The sequence below is a fragment of the Gossypium raimondii genome, chromosome 10, assembly GCF_025698545.1.
Source record: "Gossypium raimondii isolate GPD5lz chromosome 10, ASM2569854v1, whole genome shotgun sequence".
NCBI classification, from domain to species: Eukaryota; Viridiplantae; Streptophyta; class Magnoliopsida; order Malvales; family Malvaceae; genus Gossypium; species Gossypium raimondii.
In genome coordinates this window covers 3,244,645-3,261,659 of record NC_068574.1, presented here as the reverse complement: position 1 = coordinate 3,261,659, position 17,015 = coordinate 3,244,645, and the positions used below count along the sequence as shown (strand labels likewise).

Below are 17,015 nucleotides of genomic sequence, written 5' to 3'. Positions count from 1 at the left end.
TCCTATGGTACTTAGAAAAACGTTGGTCGTCTGTCTCCCAAGATACAACAACAAAATGATCGCGGCAGTAGTACCTCTACAGTGATCAACGAACAAACCTTATCTTCTTTTATCAGTGAAACGTTTGAAAATTTGGAAAGAAAAATTCATTGTGTCTCTGAATGGTTCTGCAGTATTCTTTAAGCTTTTATAGGCAATCAATATGGAGGAATTTTAGAAATTTTCATGTATAAAGATACAAATCAGTATTAAAAGAGCCTTTAAACTAATTTGAATAAAATCAAATCAAATTGAAAATGAATTTGGTTGGAATCAAATCAAATCAAATTGAAAATGAATTTAATTCGGGTTTTAAAAATATTTTTATTATTTAATATTAATATAGCTCAAGACCTATTTTTTAACATGAATTTCCTCTTAACATTGACAATATTTTTGTAGCATAACAAAAAAAACAACATTAGTGTTTTATGTAATTTGTATAACTTTAATAAATTTAGGTACTAAATTGAACCTAAAAAAACTAAAGTACCAAATTAAGAAAAAAATACTAAATTTAGGTACCAAATTAAAAAAATGTCAAGTTCAAGTACGAAGCTTTAAAAATGTAATAATTATATCTTAGTTTATGTGAATGATGGGTGAAAATAAGAAAATAGGAAATTGATGATTTTTATATAAAAAGAAATAATGTATATTCAGTTTTGTACATGAAATAGAAACGTGGTCTATTTTGATAAATTAAATGCATATGCAATAAATAATTTATTTGGACAACGCCCTTGTTTGTGAATGTGATTTATAAGTGAAATATTATAAAAATAGTCTTGAAACTCCCAAAAGTAACTGGACGAGAATCAAACACATTCAGTACATTAATATAACTTTTTTGGGTCACATATAGGATTTCACATAGCTACAACCTATGTCATTTCCACCTATAGAAAGTAGAGTCAACATTTTTATAGCACCTGTTTGACTAAAAATGGAGGAAATATTATATTCGAATCATTGGCCTGCAGCACCACCAGTTTTTTTCTCAAAGAGGCCTAGCCTATAATCACCCAACCTTGATTTGTATGCAGAAGTCTTGTATTCCCACCATGTGAACTCCTCGTACAAGCTCTCTTCTCCTTTCGCCATTAATGAAGCTAAAGGTGCTATCTTTTCACTTAAAGGTGGCCCTCCAAAATAGATCATTGATACCCTTGATCTCATTGATTCTGCCAACACTCTGTGCCTCACACTTCTTAATCTCCCATTTGTCATTACCTAAAAGAAACGGATTTATTGAATATTGATTCCTAAATATGATTACATGAATCAATAGAATAAAGTAGGAGACTGTAAAGTGGCAGTGACGCCACATATGAGGCTAAATTAAGGGTATTCTTTTCAAACATGGCATAAAAGGGGAGACAGAGAGAGCTCATTGAGAATAGTGATAGATATGGAAAGGTAAAATTTTCTATATATAAATGTAAACCTCATCCAAAATCCAGACCCAGTTTTGATATTTTCTCTTTCTTTACTAGAAAAAGGAGGTTAAATTTCATTTCAGGTCCTCCTACTATACTCAGATTTAACATTTAGTCCCTGTACTTTAGTTAATAGGGTGTTAGTGATTTGGACTGAGAATGACACTATAAAAGTAGAGGGACCGAAATAATAATTAGATGAAAGAAGAATATTGACATTATATAGCATATACCTGCAAGGCATCACCAACATTGATAAAAAAGGAGGTCTGATCAGGTGGGACTGAAACCCAAGTCTTATCACTGAGACAGATTTGCAGGCCAGATGTGTTGTTTGATCTTAGGACAGATATTATCTGCGGGTCTGTATGCTCCCCGAACCCTATCAGGTTTCTACCACCCAATGCTTGTAGCTCCGGGCATGGTGGATAGTGGTTTAGCCTGAAACACGAGTCACTCTTCTCGTCTCTCAATAGCCTACTCAACGCATCCCTCGGCTCTATTTTCAGACCATCCGCCATTAATTCCACCACTTCAAATGTCATTCTCTTCACTGCTTGGATATAGTCGTTCACCGCAGAGCTGCTTCATTACAAAAAGAAAAAAAAAAAAGAGAGGCAGAATCAGTCCATCTGCAATCTTCAAAAACAGTAAAAAGAGATTATATTACCGAAAAATTTCAGGGGTTTCTCGGAAAACAGTGAGGGATTTGAGGGAAGTGATTTGAGGATTGGTGTTAAGGAGGAGGTATTCAACCCATCCCACATCGCCATTAGAGCCAATTTTCTTGACACCATAGCCAAAAGGATCAGGAGGGCCGGCTTTGTCTTTGTCAGACTGGGGGAGATTGAAGAACTTGAGAGCTTCAGCTTCTAATCTGGTGAAGAATTCCATTGGAACACCATGATTGACTAGCTTAAAGAAGCCATATTCCTCACAAGCCTTAACTATGAGGGTCTTTGCTTCAGGGTCCCTCAAGTCTACCACTGGGATTCCTTTGAAAACACTGGTGGTAGGCTTGCATGTTTTGATCAAAGAGCAATGGTCTAATGCTGCAGACTGTGAATGCACAACCATGGTTTCTTCTTTTCTTTTGAAAGGAGGAAAGAAAGCAGAGGAAAATAAGGGAAAACAGAGACAGATTGAAGAGAATGGGTAATGAAGGGGGGGAAATTGGTGGTATTTAAATACGAAAAATGGGAAGTGGAGATAGCTAAGTGCATGACATAAATATCATAGAAAAGGAAATGGCAGGGGCGTTACTGACTATACAGGGGAGACATCTGGCCTTGTGTGTATCTTTGGGAATTTATGCTTTCGAGGGAAGCAAATGAGAATCAAAATTTTCTTTTCTCTTTCTTTTTCTTTTACAATATACAAAATCAAAACCATGACCTTTTCGGTAAAAGTATTGCTCACATAGCTACCAATTTGCATTCTTTTTAAATGAGATTTTTTCTACTATTTTAGAAGAAATTTTCTTTAAGTTTTAACCCGATCTGATTTAATACTTTGTTTTCTTATGAAATCACCCTAAAATAAATAAAAAAGTTTTAAAAAAAATTTTCCACTTCGCTGACGAACATATACGGAATTGTCACATGGATGACACACTAACATTTTCATTCATTAGCAAAGTTAACTAACATTAATTAAATGTTGACATACTAATCCACATACATGCCACATCAGCAAAGTTAACTATTATGTACTCCTTTCATCTATTTTTAGGTGATTTGACAAGAAATATAAGTTTGACGGCTAAAAAATATAAGAAATTAAATGAGAAACTAAAATAATTTTTTATAAAATTGGAAGGTCAAAAACTCATTATGCCAAACTAATATCATAAAATTTAACTTGTTTTAGATAAATTGTCATAAAATTTAATTAAATTCATCCATAAAATTTATATTTATTTTTTTAACTATCACAAAATCATCATTTTATTTTTTATTTTTAAATGTATGTACCTTTTCCTCAATTATTAAAAAAAAAAAATTGGGACCAAAATACAAGATGCAATTGTACCACACTGCATAATGTGGTACTTTCCTTGAATTTTACTTTTATAACTATATAAACTAGTCTTTGAATTTGTAGCTTGTCGGACCGCGATTGGTCTATCTTTTTGTTGCATTTGGTTTATCAAAGGAGCATTACATGGGGCCATATATAATTTTAATATTTTAAAAAATGTTGCAAAAGGCTTAAAAATTTATATCTTATTTAATTTGAATTTACAATTTATTTCTAAAAATATAGAAACAATATGTTCATTTTAGGACCAGGTTTCAAATGTCTTATGGACTAATTCGGATTTTGGACAAATTAAATTTGGTTTGATCTTAATTTGAAAATATTTAAATTTAAATATCATATATTATTTAAATATAATAAAATCAAATATTTAATATTTAACATCATTATTAACATTATAATATCACTGTGATTTAATTGAGAAAATTGGAAAATTTCCCATTTAGGCCCTTTAAATTTTCAAAATTTTAAATTAGTAAAAATAAAATTATACTTTGACCACCCTAAAAATGATAAAATTTAATTTAATCTTTTAAAATTATAAAGATATAAGCTATTAAAATTCTAATTTAATTTCGGCCCTAAAAAGTTTTTTTCACTTCGCCCCTAAATGGGCTGTTAGATTTTTAAGGAGAGGTGAGAGGAAAGATGGAAGAAGATTTGATAAAAGTGCCGTTAAAAAAAAATTAACAGGGATGATGTGAAATTTTTTTAATGAAATTTAATTTTTACTTAGGTAACCCAATAAGATAATTACATGTAAAATAATAAAATAAATAAATCATACATGAAATTAAAAAATAACTCTTAATTTAAAGAAAATAAACATAATTATTTTTAAAAAGTTTCAAAATGAATGCATACGTTTGTTTACTAAGAGGTTTCAAAAGAATAGTTAATAAATCAAACCGAAAATACTGAACGTGTGCATTCATTTTGAAACTTTTTAGATAATTATGTTCATTTTTTAAATTAAGAGTTATTTTTTAATTTCATGAATTTTTATTTACTTTATTATTTTCCTTATCTAATTATTTTATTGGGTTATCTAAGTAATAAATTACATCTCATTAAAAATATTCCACATAATCCCGTTAAAATTTTAATAGTACTTTCATCGAATTTGTTAAAAAAAAAGAACAAAGGTTGATAGCTAAAAAGGCTCAAAAATATAATTAAGGCCATTTTAATAAAATATGTAAACATTAATAGTCAAATTTGTCATTAAGCTAAAAGAATATAATGCCAATATAACATATATAATTTATAAAGACCCTAACTCGTGTCAATTACTTTTTTCTTTTTCGTTTTATCTTGATACAAGAGATGGTCAAATTTTAATTTTGATCCTTTTACTGTGATCACACTTGAAATTTAATCAATACATATATATATATATCAATTTGATTTGATTTAATTATCGCTTTTACAATAACATTAGTAAATCAAATAGTAATTATCCTTAACTAATTTGGTTAAAAGGTTAATAAGTTTTCTTTAAAACACTTTTCTAACATACAAAATTTATCATGGCATGTTAAGTTAGAAGGTGTGTTTCAAAGAAAAATTGTCTCAACATTTTACCGAAACATTTAAGGGTGTCAACTGCTTAAATTAACTTGTGATACTATAAAATTAGATGGACTAAATTATGTCAATTAAAGTGTAGATATTAAATCTTAAATTTAAACTTAGTAAATGGGTTGCAGCTATAATTTAACTTAAAACAATCTATATCTAATACAACCATTTTATTTTTTGAAAAATTTTAGTAAATTTAAATATTTTCAAGAATCTAATTACAAATTTTTTATTTTTAATTGTAGTTATAGAAAACTAAAAAATAATCATATTCTCAACTATTTTATACTTTTTTTATATTTTGTAACTTTTTTATCTTTTGAGTAAAAGATATTGAGAAAAAATCTTATTAACGAAAAATTTGAGTTAATTTTTTTAAAGGTAAATTCATTAATTCATTTAATGAATGGAATCATACAATTCAGAGAGAAAAAAAACAACAAATACTCATCGTAGATGGTGAAGAACAAGTTCCATCAACACAACAAAATCTTTAGCCTCAAAGATCAATAGAACATTAAATTTTAATTTCATTATCTATCGTTTGATTTAAAAAAGGGTTGATGATTTTTTTAAATAAGGTTTTAATTAATTTTTTTAATTAGTAAAGAAATAAGTTAAGTCATTATAATTATTTTAATGAATAGTCAATAAAATTTTAATAAACATCTAATAAGCAGGGATGAAAATGGAGTGAGGTGGGGGTGGATATTGTCAAACCAACCATTGATCTATAGTTGGCGTGCTTTACTCCACCATCCATCATGTTCCACTGTGAATACATAATTTTGAAATCCATTACTATCTCCATAGATGTTGGAGGCATTTATCTCCATTCCACTTCAATTTAATTTTTACTACTTGTTTTTAATATTTTTAAAGTCAAATAAATATTTAAACGCAATTCTTCATAAAAATATTTAAACATAAAATATATGATTTTTTCTATAATATATTATTACATTTTACCCATTTAATAGTTATATATATACAATGATAGAATGTTAACTTTATATAGTAAAGCTAGGCCAGGTGAGTAGAGCAAACTGTTACTATAATTGTTTCATACCCATTATCTAAAAAAAAATCTACCTAACTTCATCCCATATCCACATTTCAAAAAACAAAAAACTCAAAATAGTTCGGAATCCACGATACGATTTGAGTTTTATCATAATTGAAATAATTAAAATTATTTTAATAAACATATAAAAATTGACACGTGTCTTTGGGTTGACCTACTCCTGTGATGCCCAACCCAGGATAACAAAACAATAATTGCTGACCTAATTTTAAATTAAGGAAGGATTTGTGATATGTTGAAATTTAAGATGCCCAACCCAGGACAACAAAACAATAATTGCCTAAAGCAGTTCATATAAACTTTTCTTTTATACTTTTCGTGTTCATTTTATTGTCTATATGCGATATTCATGACTATCCCTCTTAATAAAATTATCTTTAAAATTCGAATTCAATTATTCTTTTAAACCACCTTTTGCAGTTGATGGAACAGAGAGAGGAAAAAAACTTCCTTTAATAACATGGTTAAAAGATTAAGGAATACCATTAGTAAAAGCAAATGGCATTTGGCCATTTGAAGAAGAATGGCTTTTCGCCATTATTAAGGAACTATCTTTCGGTCGTTTGTGACGATAGAAAGAGACCCAACCATAAATTGAAAGGGAGAACCATTAATTCGATTATGGATGATTAAGGTTGTGTACATGAGGAAATATATTTTTGCTTACGAAGCAATGCTTAATCTTTCTATATTAAAAAAGAATTTAGGTGATGAAATTGTAGGTACTTTTCGTCACGTGATGTTATTTTCAATCAGTGAATCAAAATTAGTGTCGTCGAAGTAATGTACATTTACATGGTCTGGGTCTGAGAATTTGATTGACAGTCTGATTAATGACTTCTTTAAGGTAGCGTTTGGGAGCTAAGAATCTAGAATTTAGATCTGAATTTTAAAATTAATATAAATTAAGTATTAAGCTATTAAAATGTAACATTTATGATAAATGTTCTAATCTATGAATTTGTTAAATGTTTATTTTTGTACTGAATTTAAAAATTTTAAATTATTTTTGGATTTGACAAATGCATGTTTTATTCTTTTCTAATATATATTATACTATATCGAGTCTCAACTAATTTTCTCATAATATGTATACCCTATTTTTATCATTTACATAATAAATAAAGTTTAAATTCAAATTTTGAAATCCATATTTTCAAACCAACCATTACACATATCATTGTTGATACATTCAACCCCACCTCGATAAAAACTAGCACAGTCAGCTTAATAAATAATACACAGAACATTGGGTAATAACTAATAAGTAATGCTAGGAATATATATTATTTGATTCAATTAAGAATATATTCGAAATTTTGGAAATTGCAAGTAAAAATTATGAAGTATACTACTTTTTATGTGAGTTTAATTAGTAAAACAAAATTATATGAAATAGAAATATTATTGGAAAAAAGATATAAATAACGTGATGTCACTGTTACTTACTTTAAGTAAGTGAATTCACACGGTAAAATGATAATAATGTAATAAATATCATACAATAGGGTTGATTTTGTATCTAATTCATGCTTAAGATTTTTACGTGTTGTCCTTGTTATAAAATATGTTATTTTGGCTTTTGTCTTAAAATATAATAAAAATGTCATAATGAGATTACATCCTACATTACGAGATGATTAGAATATCGAAATCTAAACACCATAATCTCGTTCGAAAATATTGGTGAACCAAACGTTTGCAAAATATTATTAATAAAATCTCATTACAATGCTCTTTTAACAATCCGTACCAATGATCAAAGTTGGCATCCCTTCCATCTCCATTTTCATATGGCAGGATCTTAGGGTCAATCCTAATTGGCAAACATCATTTATGTTTCTTTATGTACATCATACACACAACAAGCACTAAATTAAATAATTTAATTTAGATTTGGGTTCAAATTAACCAAATAATTAACCCATATATAATTTTTGTTTGGTGGATGATTCCCAAATTCTTGACCCCTCCACGATCTTCATTGCCCCCCTATGCCTATTTGGCCTATAAACTGTTTTGGAAGTCAAAAGCATATTAACATCCTTTGTAGGTTTTCCCCTAACGAGACAAGCTTATAAATTCCTCTAATAGGAAAGCACCATTGGATTTTGATTTGATATTTCATTTCCACACTTCATAAAGGAACAATATTCAGGCCAGAAAAGAAGGAACAATTTAAAGTCAAACCCTAAATTTAAATTAAATTCTTCATTCACATTTTAGAAAAAAACATATATATATATATATATATAAATTAAAGTCTTCAGACATTGTTTCACTACTTTACTTGCCTATTTTAAAGAGTTGACAAATTTTAGAATAAAGACATTGGACTATTTGTTTTGAAGATGTTTGGACGAGTTAAAACCCACAACATGAAAACTAATTGAATTGAAATTGAAGACTTGAAGATTGGTTTTTTACAGGTTGAGACTAGTTACTTGCGAAACAAGTAAAATCACTTTCTATAGTTGAAGATTTTAGATTGCATCAAGACTCTTATGTCAGCATTATTTAATGCTGATTCTTGGTCTTACTTTATAGAAAAGTGGTTAGATTATAACTCTTATGTAAACAAAACTTAAGTAGTATATAAACTTATTTTTTTCCTTAGGTTAAAGGTAACTAAGAGAGAAAAAGGCCTTGGTAAAGCACAAATTTGTTCAAGTTAGGAATGTGTATGTGTGCATTGCTTTTGCAAGCAATCAAGAGAGTCTCTTGAGTTAGAAGAAGAGTGATCCAGCCTTTGTATAACGATGAGGTTGCTAAATTGGTGAGTGTTAGACCAGTATTAGGACTTAAATAATTGGTTGTATTGTGAGAAAGATAGCAGATCATTACTTTAGACAAAATCCCATAAATGTAAATTGAAATCGAATGATATAAATAATCTCGATATTCTTCTTTGTTTTCTACAGTTTCAACTGTTATTTTAGCCACAATTTTTGTTGTACAAAACAAATACCTCTCAATTCTTCACTTACAATAAATGAGATGAACATGCCGCGTTATATCATTTAATCAAGTTGACTTGTAAAATTAATATTTTTCAATTGTTATAAAAATCTCTATTTTTTTTTAAATCGAAGGACTAAATTGCTTGGCCAAACCCCAAACCAATGTGAATATGTGATAATAAGTTGAATTAAAATTAGTAAAATAATGAAGATGATTTAAATTTAGATTTTTATTTTCAATATTCCAATCAACTTAGAAATAACATAAAATCAAACAAATAAGACAAGAATTCTCTTGGAATCATTAGTAAAGAAAAAGTTAAGATGGTGATCTTTAGCGACTACATTATAAGACTGACCTTCCTAAGAAACAAACTTCGAAAGAAATGATACGCAAATTGCAACTATAGTAAAGACAAAATTTAATTTGTCAAATTTACAAAAAAAACATACATCGATAAATTCTCTCGACAAAGATTTTGACTTAGTCCACTCACAAAGTAAAACTAGGAAACATTTAGTTACTTATGTATAAAGTTATAAGTTGGGATCAACAAAATCAAGAAATTCGTGATATAACAAAAATAATCATCACTCACAACAAATAAATTCCTATTAATCATCTTCAATTTTTATTAAAAAATAGTTAAATAGATATAGGGATGATTCAGATTGTACTCTAAATCCGAATAACTTTTTTGAAATGTAAAACCGTGTCAATTCTTCTCGGATAATTTTTTTCTTATCAAATAAATCAATTTAATGTTTTCTAAAAGCATGAACGATTTAACTTTAAAAAATTAAAAGAAAAGAATAACTAATACCATACTAAAATTTTCATAAATATCATTATAATTTTAAAAATTAAATTTAAAAAAACTTGGCCTTAGTCCTATTTCTCAATACTAGGCATCCCAAATTGTACCCTCTTTTTTCATAAAATCGAACTCATAATGATAGAATCATTGAAAAATACTTTGTTGATATAAAGTATAACCTTATAGTTTAAGGAATGAATTATATAAAATACAATTTGACCAAAGGGACTAAAACCTTCAAACTAAGTCCAAATATTCTTTGAGTAAGAACCATTAATAGATCATCACTTATTCAATCAACAGAATAGATATAATAAATAATAATTCAAAGAAAAGAAAGGTTTGTCCTTTGATCAAAATAAGCATAAACTAAATGAGAGTTTGAAAGAATAAAAATCTTTTGAGTTATAAATAATATAACTCTTTCTTTGAATTTCTTTTTTTTTTGAGTCTGGTTGCGAGGTTTGAATATTAAGTATGAATCATAGTTTAAATACTTTTGTGATCCATTTTATATTTTTCGTGCTCCAGATACTAGAATGACTATCCCGTATGTTATACAATGTGGATACCAAATCTAAAATGCAAAATAATTTATAAATCAAATTCAAAAATTTAAAAATTTCTAAGGGGAGGAGCCCCTCTCCTCGTGGATTCATCTTTTTGGAAACTAAGTTTAAGCTCAATTTTCTTCAAGTTGTGGATTTGTTTTACATTAATATTACATTTATTTACATATGAATTGATTCTTAGATTAATTATTTGTTTATTTTAATCTGTTAACCATTATTATAAGTTATAATATTTTATTATAATTGTAATTTTATTTGTATTAATAAAACAACAATCAAGGGAGAGATAATGTAAGCAACAACCTCTTTTTAAGGCGACAAAAGATGTGATACAAAAATGAAAGTGCAAACACTACATGTGGAGGTAATGCCCCCATCCCTTGGGCATGGATCCATTAAAGCAATTTCATAGTAGTGTGAGTAGATACCATCCGGTACTTTGGACCTTGGGTCATTTTCCCTAACCAACCTCGCCATTGAAAAGGTCATTGCCTCTTCATCCCCCTCCATTAAGGATTCCCCGTCCTTGTTTGTGGTTCCATTAGTTTCAAACCCTCACCATTCCTTAGATAACTAAGCTGACGCTTCATTAACTCAATTTCTTTCTAACAAGCCCATCGAATTTCCTCTTCTTTGCATTTTGTCTAGCAACCTTCTTAATATGTAGAGAGAGTCTTGAAATTCTATTTCTTCGGTCAACATTTTTATTATTTTTTATATGTTTTCTCATAACATTTTTGCCTATTTAAAAATTTTAAACTTTTAAATTAATAAATAATAAAATTACATTTTGATGTCTCAAAAATTTATTCTATTATAGCTCTCGAATATAGTTTCGGTTTCGCTTTAAGAGGGTGTTTGGTATTATGAAAATAATAAATTTTATGAGAATCTAATTAATAGAAGTGTGATTCTCGTATTTGGTATATTAAAAAATTCAGTTTTATAATGTAACTTTTCTTTGAGAATTACTTTATCTTTTAGACAAAATTACCCTTCTTTATTTCCATAACTTTTATAAAATACATTTTCACCGCATAATCATAAAAGTTATTTAATTTTTTGAGATTGTTTTAAATTTATTTTAAATAATATCAAATTAAAATTATATTTTAAATTAAATAAATATTAAATATTTAAAAATATTTTAAATTGAAGATAAATGTATTAATTTATTTTATTTAAAATAAGTAAATTAATATTATTTTAAAATTAATAGATTAAATTATATATTTCTTAATAATAAACTAACTTTTGTTAATAACAAATATCATTATAAAATTTAAATTAATAAAATTTATACTTTATTTGATAGGGATAATTTTAACATTTACCATCACATTGCTGGTAAAGTGCTCAATGAACTAAATATATCATTGTAGTTTCTATGTATATACCAAATGTCTTAATGTTAAATTTCTCATAATCATATTCTTAGGATCCATTTGAACCTTAATACGAGAAAGTACCAAACCCCACCAAATTATTATATAATAAAGGGATAATATAATTTTTTGTCTCTGAATTTGGCAACTAGGTCTACTTTGGTATCTGTACGTTTTTTGGTTCACTTTAGTGTTTGAATTTGGCAACTAGATCTATTTTGATTCTTGAACTTGAATTCTGTCAAGATTTAATGATATGACTAGTGTCACTAGAACATGAAGGGATCGGACGAACAGAGAACTGATTGATGTAAAAGTTTGAATGAAGGGGTTAAACCGATTGACTTAGAAATTGCTTGGAATTGGTAAAAGAAAAAAGTAGGAACAAAAATCGAAAGCTAAACAAGTTGAACCAGTTTAATAATTTTTTTTATATTTTTATATTTTTAATTATTGTTGGTCTGACGGTCGAACTAATCAAACTGGAGGAATCGAGAATTGGTGGCTTGATCTGTTCAACCATCGATTCTGTTATTAAAATATTGAATGTGGCATTCTGAGATTGTACCACATCATCCTAGAGTATACAAGTACCAAAGTGAATCTAGTTGTCTATTTCAATTGTCAAACTGGATAAAAATGTATAAGTATTAAAATGAATCTAGTTGTGAAGTTTAGGATAAAAAATTATATTATCCCTACAACAAATCTTCAGGATAGTGAGATCCGAAGAAATTCAATCTAGTACGAATGCAAAATTGAAGAGGCCATTATTTTGGAATAATGGCATAAAAATTGACCTCCCATATTTCGGAATTGCAAGTCATTTTCTGTAAACGTCGGAATTTCTTTACAAATGAATGATATCACTAGAAGCATGCATACAGCTATTTCTTTATCATGGTACAGTCCAGGAAAAAAAAGATTGCATTTGGTCAAAGATCCCGATACCCCGCCAGCTAGCAATGCCAATTTCTGCCTAAAACTCAGCAATTCAGCACCGTTCATAATTGAAAAACAAAATAGAAGGAACCCGAAATTGTTGAAATTTGTGCTCTTCATGCTATTTTTTTGGACAAAGTTTTTCAATCGACGATGATGGTTAATATATATAAAGGTATAAATAATAAAATACTACTTAATTTATATATTTTTGAAGTTGATATTTAAATTCTTTTTATAAAAAATAGTTGATATTTAAAAAATTTCTAAACCAATTATTTTATAGTACGTAACACTTTTAAATTAAAATAATTAATTTAAAGTATAAATATCAAATTTAATTAAATTAAAACTTTTCAATATCTTTTTTACACTCTCTCCCTCCCTAGTCCCTACCACAATTCTTTCTTCTCTTTTAATGCAATTTTTTTTAACTGTTAGATAACTTTTATTTTTGCAATACTCTTCCTTTTTTTTTCTTCAGCTCTTTCCCATTATATGTGCTTTATGCTTCATCTAGGTTTTTTCTCTTAATTGTAGAGATTCGTCCGGCATTAATTATTCTATGCAAAGTTTATAGAAAAGAACGAAGAAAGTTATTTTCAAAAAAAATAATACATGAGTTTTGAATTGGGGTGAGAAATGAATTGAATTTAGGGTTAAAAATGGAAAAGAAGCGTAAGAATCTGGGTTTTTTTCATCGAAAACTAGGTTTGGATGAGTTTTCTGATAGGTTCTCAAAGTTTTCATCATCGAAGTTTTTCGGTGAAGCATAAAAGAGATGAATATGTTTATAAGGTTTTTTTTTTCAAAAAAGCTTAAAGAAATAATATTTAGGTTAAATTTTGCTATTAGACCCTATATTTTGTGTAAATTGTGGATTCAGTACCTGTACTTTAGTTTGATCAATTTAGTCCCTATACTTTTCAAAATTTGAAATTTTAGTCTTGACTCAATCGTAATAGTTAAATCTGTTTGGTTAAATTATGTTATTAGCCATGTATTATGTGTAAAGTTATAGATTTAATCCTCATTTACCAATTGGATCATTCTTAGTGGCTATATTTTTGAATTTCAAAATTTTAGTCTTAATGCAAATGACCGTCGTTAAATCTATTAATTGATTTTTGTGAGTAATATGTGAAAATAATAAACATACATAGCATTACACATGTGATAATATCTTTGACACATCAAATTTTAAAATAATGAACTTAATGTATTTAATAGTTATCATTTGGTTAGGATTAAAATTTTCAAATTCTAGAAGCATAGGGATTGAAAATGACAAAATTAAAGTACAAGTGCTAAATCCACAACTTACACAAAGTACAAGGTCTAATAGCGAACTTGACCTAATATTTAACTTTTTTCTTTTATTTTATTAGTTTTAAAAGTCCCACATGTCACAAAATGATTGGTTAAGATTTTTTTAATGGTTGGAATAATTTGGGCAATAGAGTATAATTTAGGTACAATTAGGGTAACAGAGTTAGTGTAGATATGATTGTGTCAAAAAAATCTAGGTACCAACTTGAGAAAAGAGTATAATTTAGATACTATTTTGTAATTTAAGCCTATAAAGAGATGGAGGGTGAATGCAATCTTAAAATGATAAAATTGTTTTTAAAGGGTTTTTTTAAAAATTATAAAATTAAAATTGAATATAATGATAAAATTACTTTTTAACCTTTCTAGAATCTATAATTTAATTTTGGTATCTTAAAATTTTAATAATTCTAATAAATATTTTAAAATTAGTTTTTGTAAAGTACAAAGATTAAATTCTAATGAATTAAAGTAAAAGCTTAACTTATTTTTTCATAAAATAAAAGGATGAAATTCATAATTAGACAAAAAAACCCTAAACACTACATTAGTGATGAGAATTCAACAATTAAAATTAGCAAAATAAAATGATTGAACCATCAATCGGTGGATGTATTTCCGGATTCTAATGAAGTTATTGATATCTAAGGATTGAACCACAACTCCTAGTATTAGAAGTGGAAATACACCACACATAATATTTTCTTATGTTTCTGTTAGAGGTTGTTCACTTTTAGCATTATTATGGTCATGTGCTTATTTTGTTCATATTAAACATTTATAAGAGAGATCACAACTCTTCTTGTTGAAATAGCACCACTTGTTATGTTTATTTAGGTAGAGTTCTTTTGATGTCTATATTGTTTTAAACATTTAAACAATAATTATTAATCTTAATTAAGAGTATTCAAACTCATCCTCTATACGCAATGGACTGCACTAGTCTCTACTAAACTGGTTTTAGAATGTGTTTTGCTAGTGCATTACAAACACATGACGATAAATTATTTCTCATTGAACTTTAAAATCAAAGGTTACTAATTATATCACTATGCGCTTTCATTCATCTTTTCATTATTTGGTGGATTTTTAATATTATTATCACATTATTAAGAGGCCTCCAACTATTTAACCATTTGATATTTTAAATTTATATTTTTTATAGTTGATTGAGTTTTAGCTCAATTGGCATGTGTATTATTGCCAATGCAAAAGGATGTGGGTTCGAGTGCGCTGAAGCGCATTATCTTCCTTGAGGAGGGGTTATGGATAGTTCTAGGTATTTTTATTTTTTGTTTAGCAATGTTCACATTACTTGTAACAATGATGACTAATACGTAAATGATCTATAAACAATAAATGCATAATTAAATAGCAAACTTACAAGATCATTTGATAAGAAATTAATCTTGATAGCTATCTACTTTTCATTGCCTAAATTCTTGGTAATGTAGAGAAATTCAAGTATTCCTTAGAGAAGATTTATTCTCTCTTACTTAAAACCATATTCTTGATCAAAATCAGATTAATAACTTTTTTAATGCCCCAACCATGATATCTTTGACCAATTACCACATACTTTGTCAATGAGCAAATGGCATTATTGGGCTACTGTCACCTATATATAAATGGTCAAATATTGCCATTTTTCTTTTGCCTCTAGTGGTTTTTTTTAATATTTTAATTACTGAAAGACATTCTTGGAAATCCTCATTTTATACATATATTAATTGCATAGCCATCCATTGATGTTGCATTGACAGAAAACTCATATAAACTAGCCATTGATTGTGCCTTCAAAAGAAAATTCATTTGGCCATTAAAAAAATTCATCCATTTCACTGCAACTCTCAGAATATATAAATTAGTAAATTGCATTCTAGATAACATAAAATAAGATACATGCAATAGAATGAAAGAAATAGTAGGCTTACTTGTGTTAGTAATCGAAGACCAAACATCTTTTGTTATTTCTAACCACAAATTAATTATTGCTTCAAACTCTAACTTAAAAGGATGCATTATGGTGGCAACTTGCTATTATTCTCCTGTCCACCATTACAGCCTTAAAGTGAATTCCCATATGAAATCGTATTAAAGTCTTAAAGATTGTTAAAAAATAAATAAGAAAGTTGAAACTAGAAAATAAAATAAAAGGTTTTATTATGTCTTCAAAATACAAATAAAGTCCTCAATACTCCAACGAGAATAATAAATAATAAATAGAAAAGTCCTTTATATAGATACAAAATAGATATATCTTTAAGTAAGATACCCATTTGTAAGAATGTATTTTTTTGCCTCGTTTGGTTACTAGTGTAATAACATAAGGAAAAAGTTTATTTATCACCTATGTATTGCAATAGTTAGACATAAAATAAACAATAGTTAATACAAATTTAAACTTAAAACTAGTAAGGTAAGTAAAAGCTCATTTAAGAAATAAGATCTCTTCAAACTAACCGAAAATTATTCCTTCTCTTTGTTAAAAATAAGTCATGTGAGTGGTTAAATATTACCAATTGAACTAATTTATTGTTAACTCTTATACTAAAACATGCGTAACAAATAATACTCCAACCAAATGAGCATTAATGAGGTATCCTTTTACAAGGTTGTGTTGGTTTATAAGTCACTTTATATAAAATTATGTCTTTATACGATAACTTAATGTATTAAATAATTATAACATGCTTAATTTTTTAGATAATAAAATATTATTACCTATCAACATTATAAACTACTAACACGGATGCGCATATCTTAGCTTCAACAATATATTATAGATATTAATTGTTTTTCAACTAATAGTTAGTTTGTTAATAA

General features: G+C 27.5%; 1 protein-coding gene across 2 annotated transcripts; it reads right to left on the bottom strand.

Moving 5' to 3' along the window:
• Positions 1–847: 847 nt before the first annotated feature.
• On the bottom strand, positions 848–2,792 carry LOC105778651 (gibberellin 2-beta-dioxygenase). Of its 2 annotated transcripts, none has more exons than XM_012602393.2 (3): positions 2,149–2,792; positions 1,712–2,063; positions 848–1,272 (listed from the first exon to the last, which is right to left on the bottom strand). In XM_012602393.2, the coding sequence occupies exons 1-3, from the start codon at positions 2,553–2,555 to the stop codon at positions 1,009–1,011; spliced, it is 1,023 nt and encodes a 340-aa protein (XP_012457847.1). In that variant the 5' UTR covers positions 2,556–2,792; the 3' UTR covers positions 848–1,008. The 2 variants fall into 2 exon arrangements, with proteins under 2 accessions (XP_012457847.1, XP_012457848.1); XM_012602394.2 differs by having other exon boundaries at positions 1,712–2,060; positions 2,149–2,789.
• Between the last annotated feature and the right edge of the window lie 14,223 nt (positions 2,793–17,015).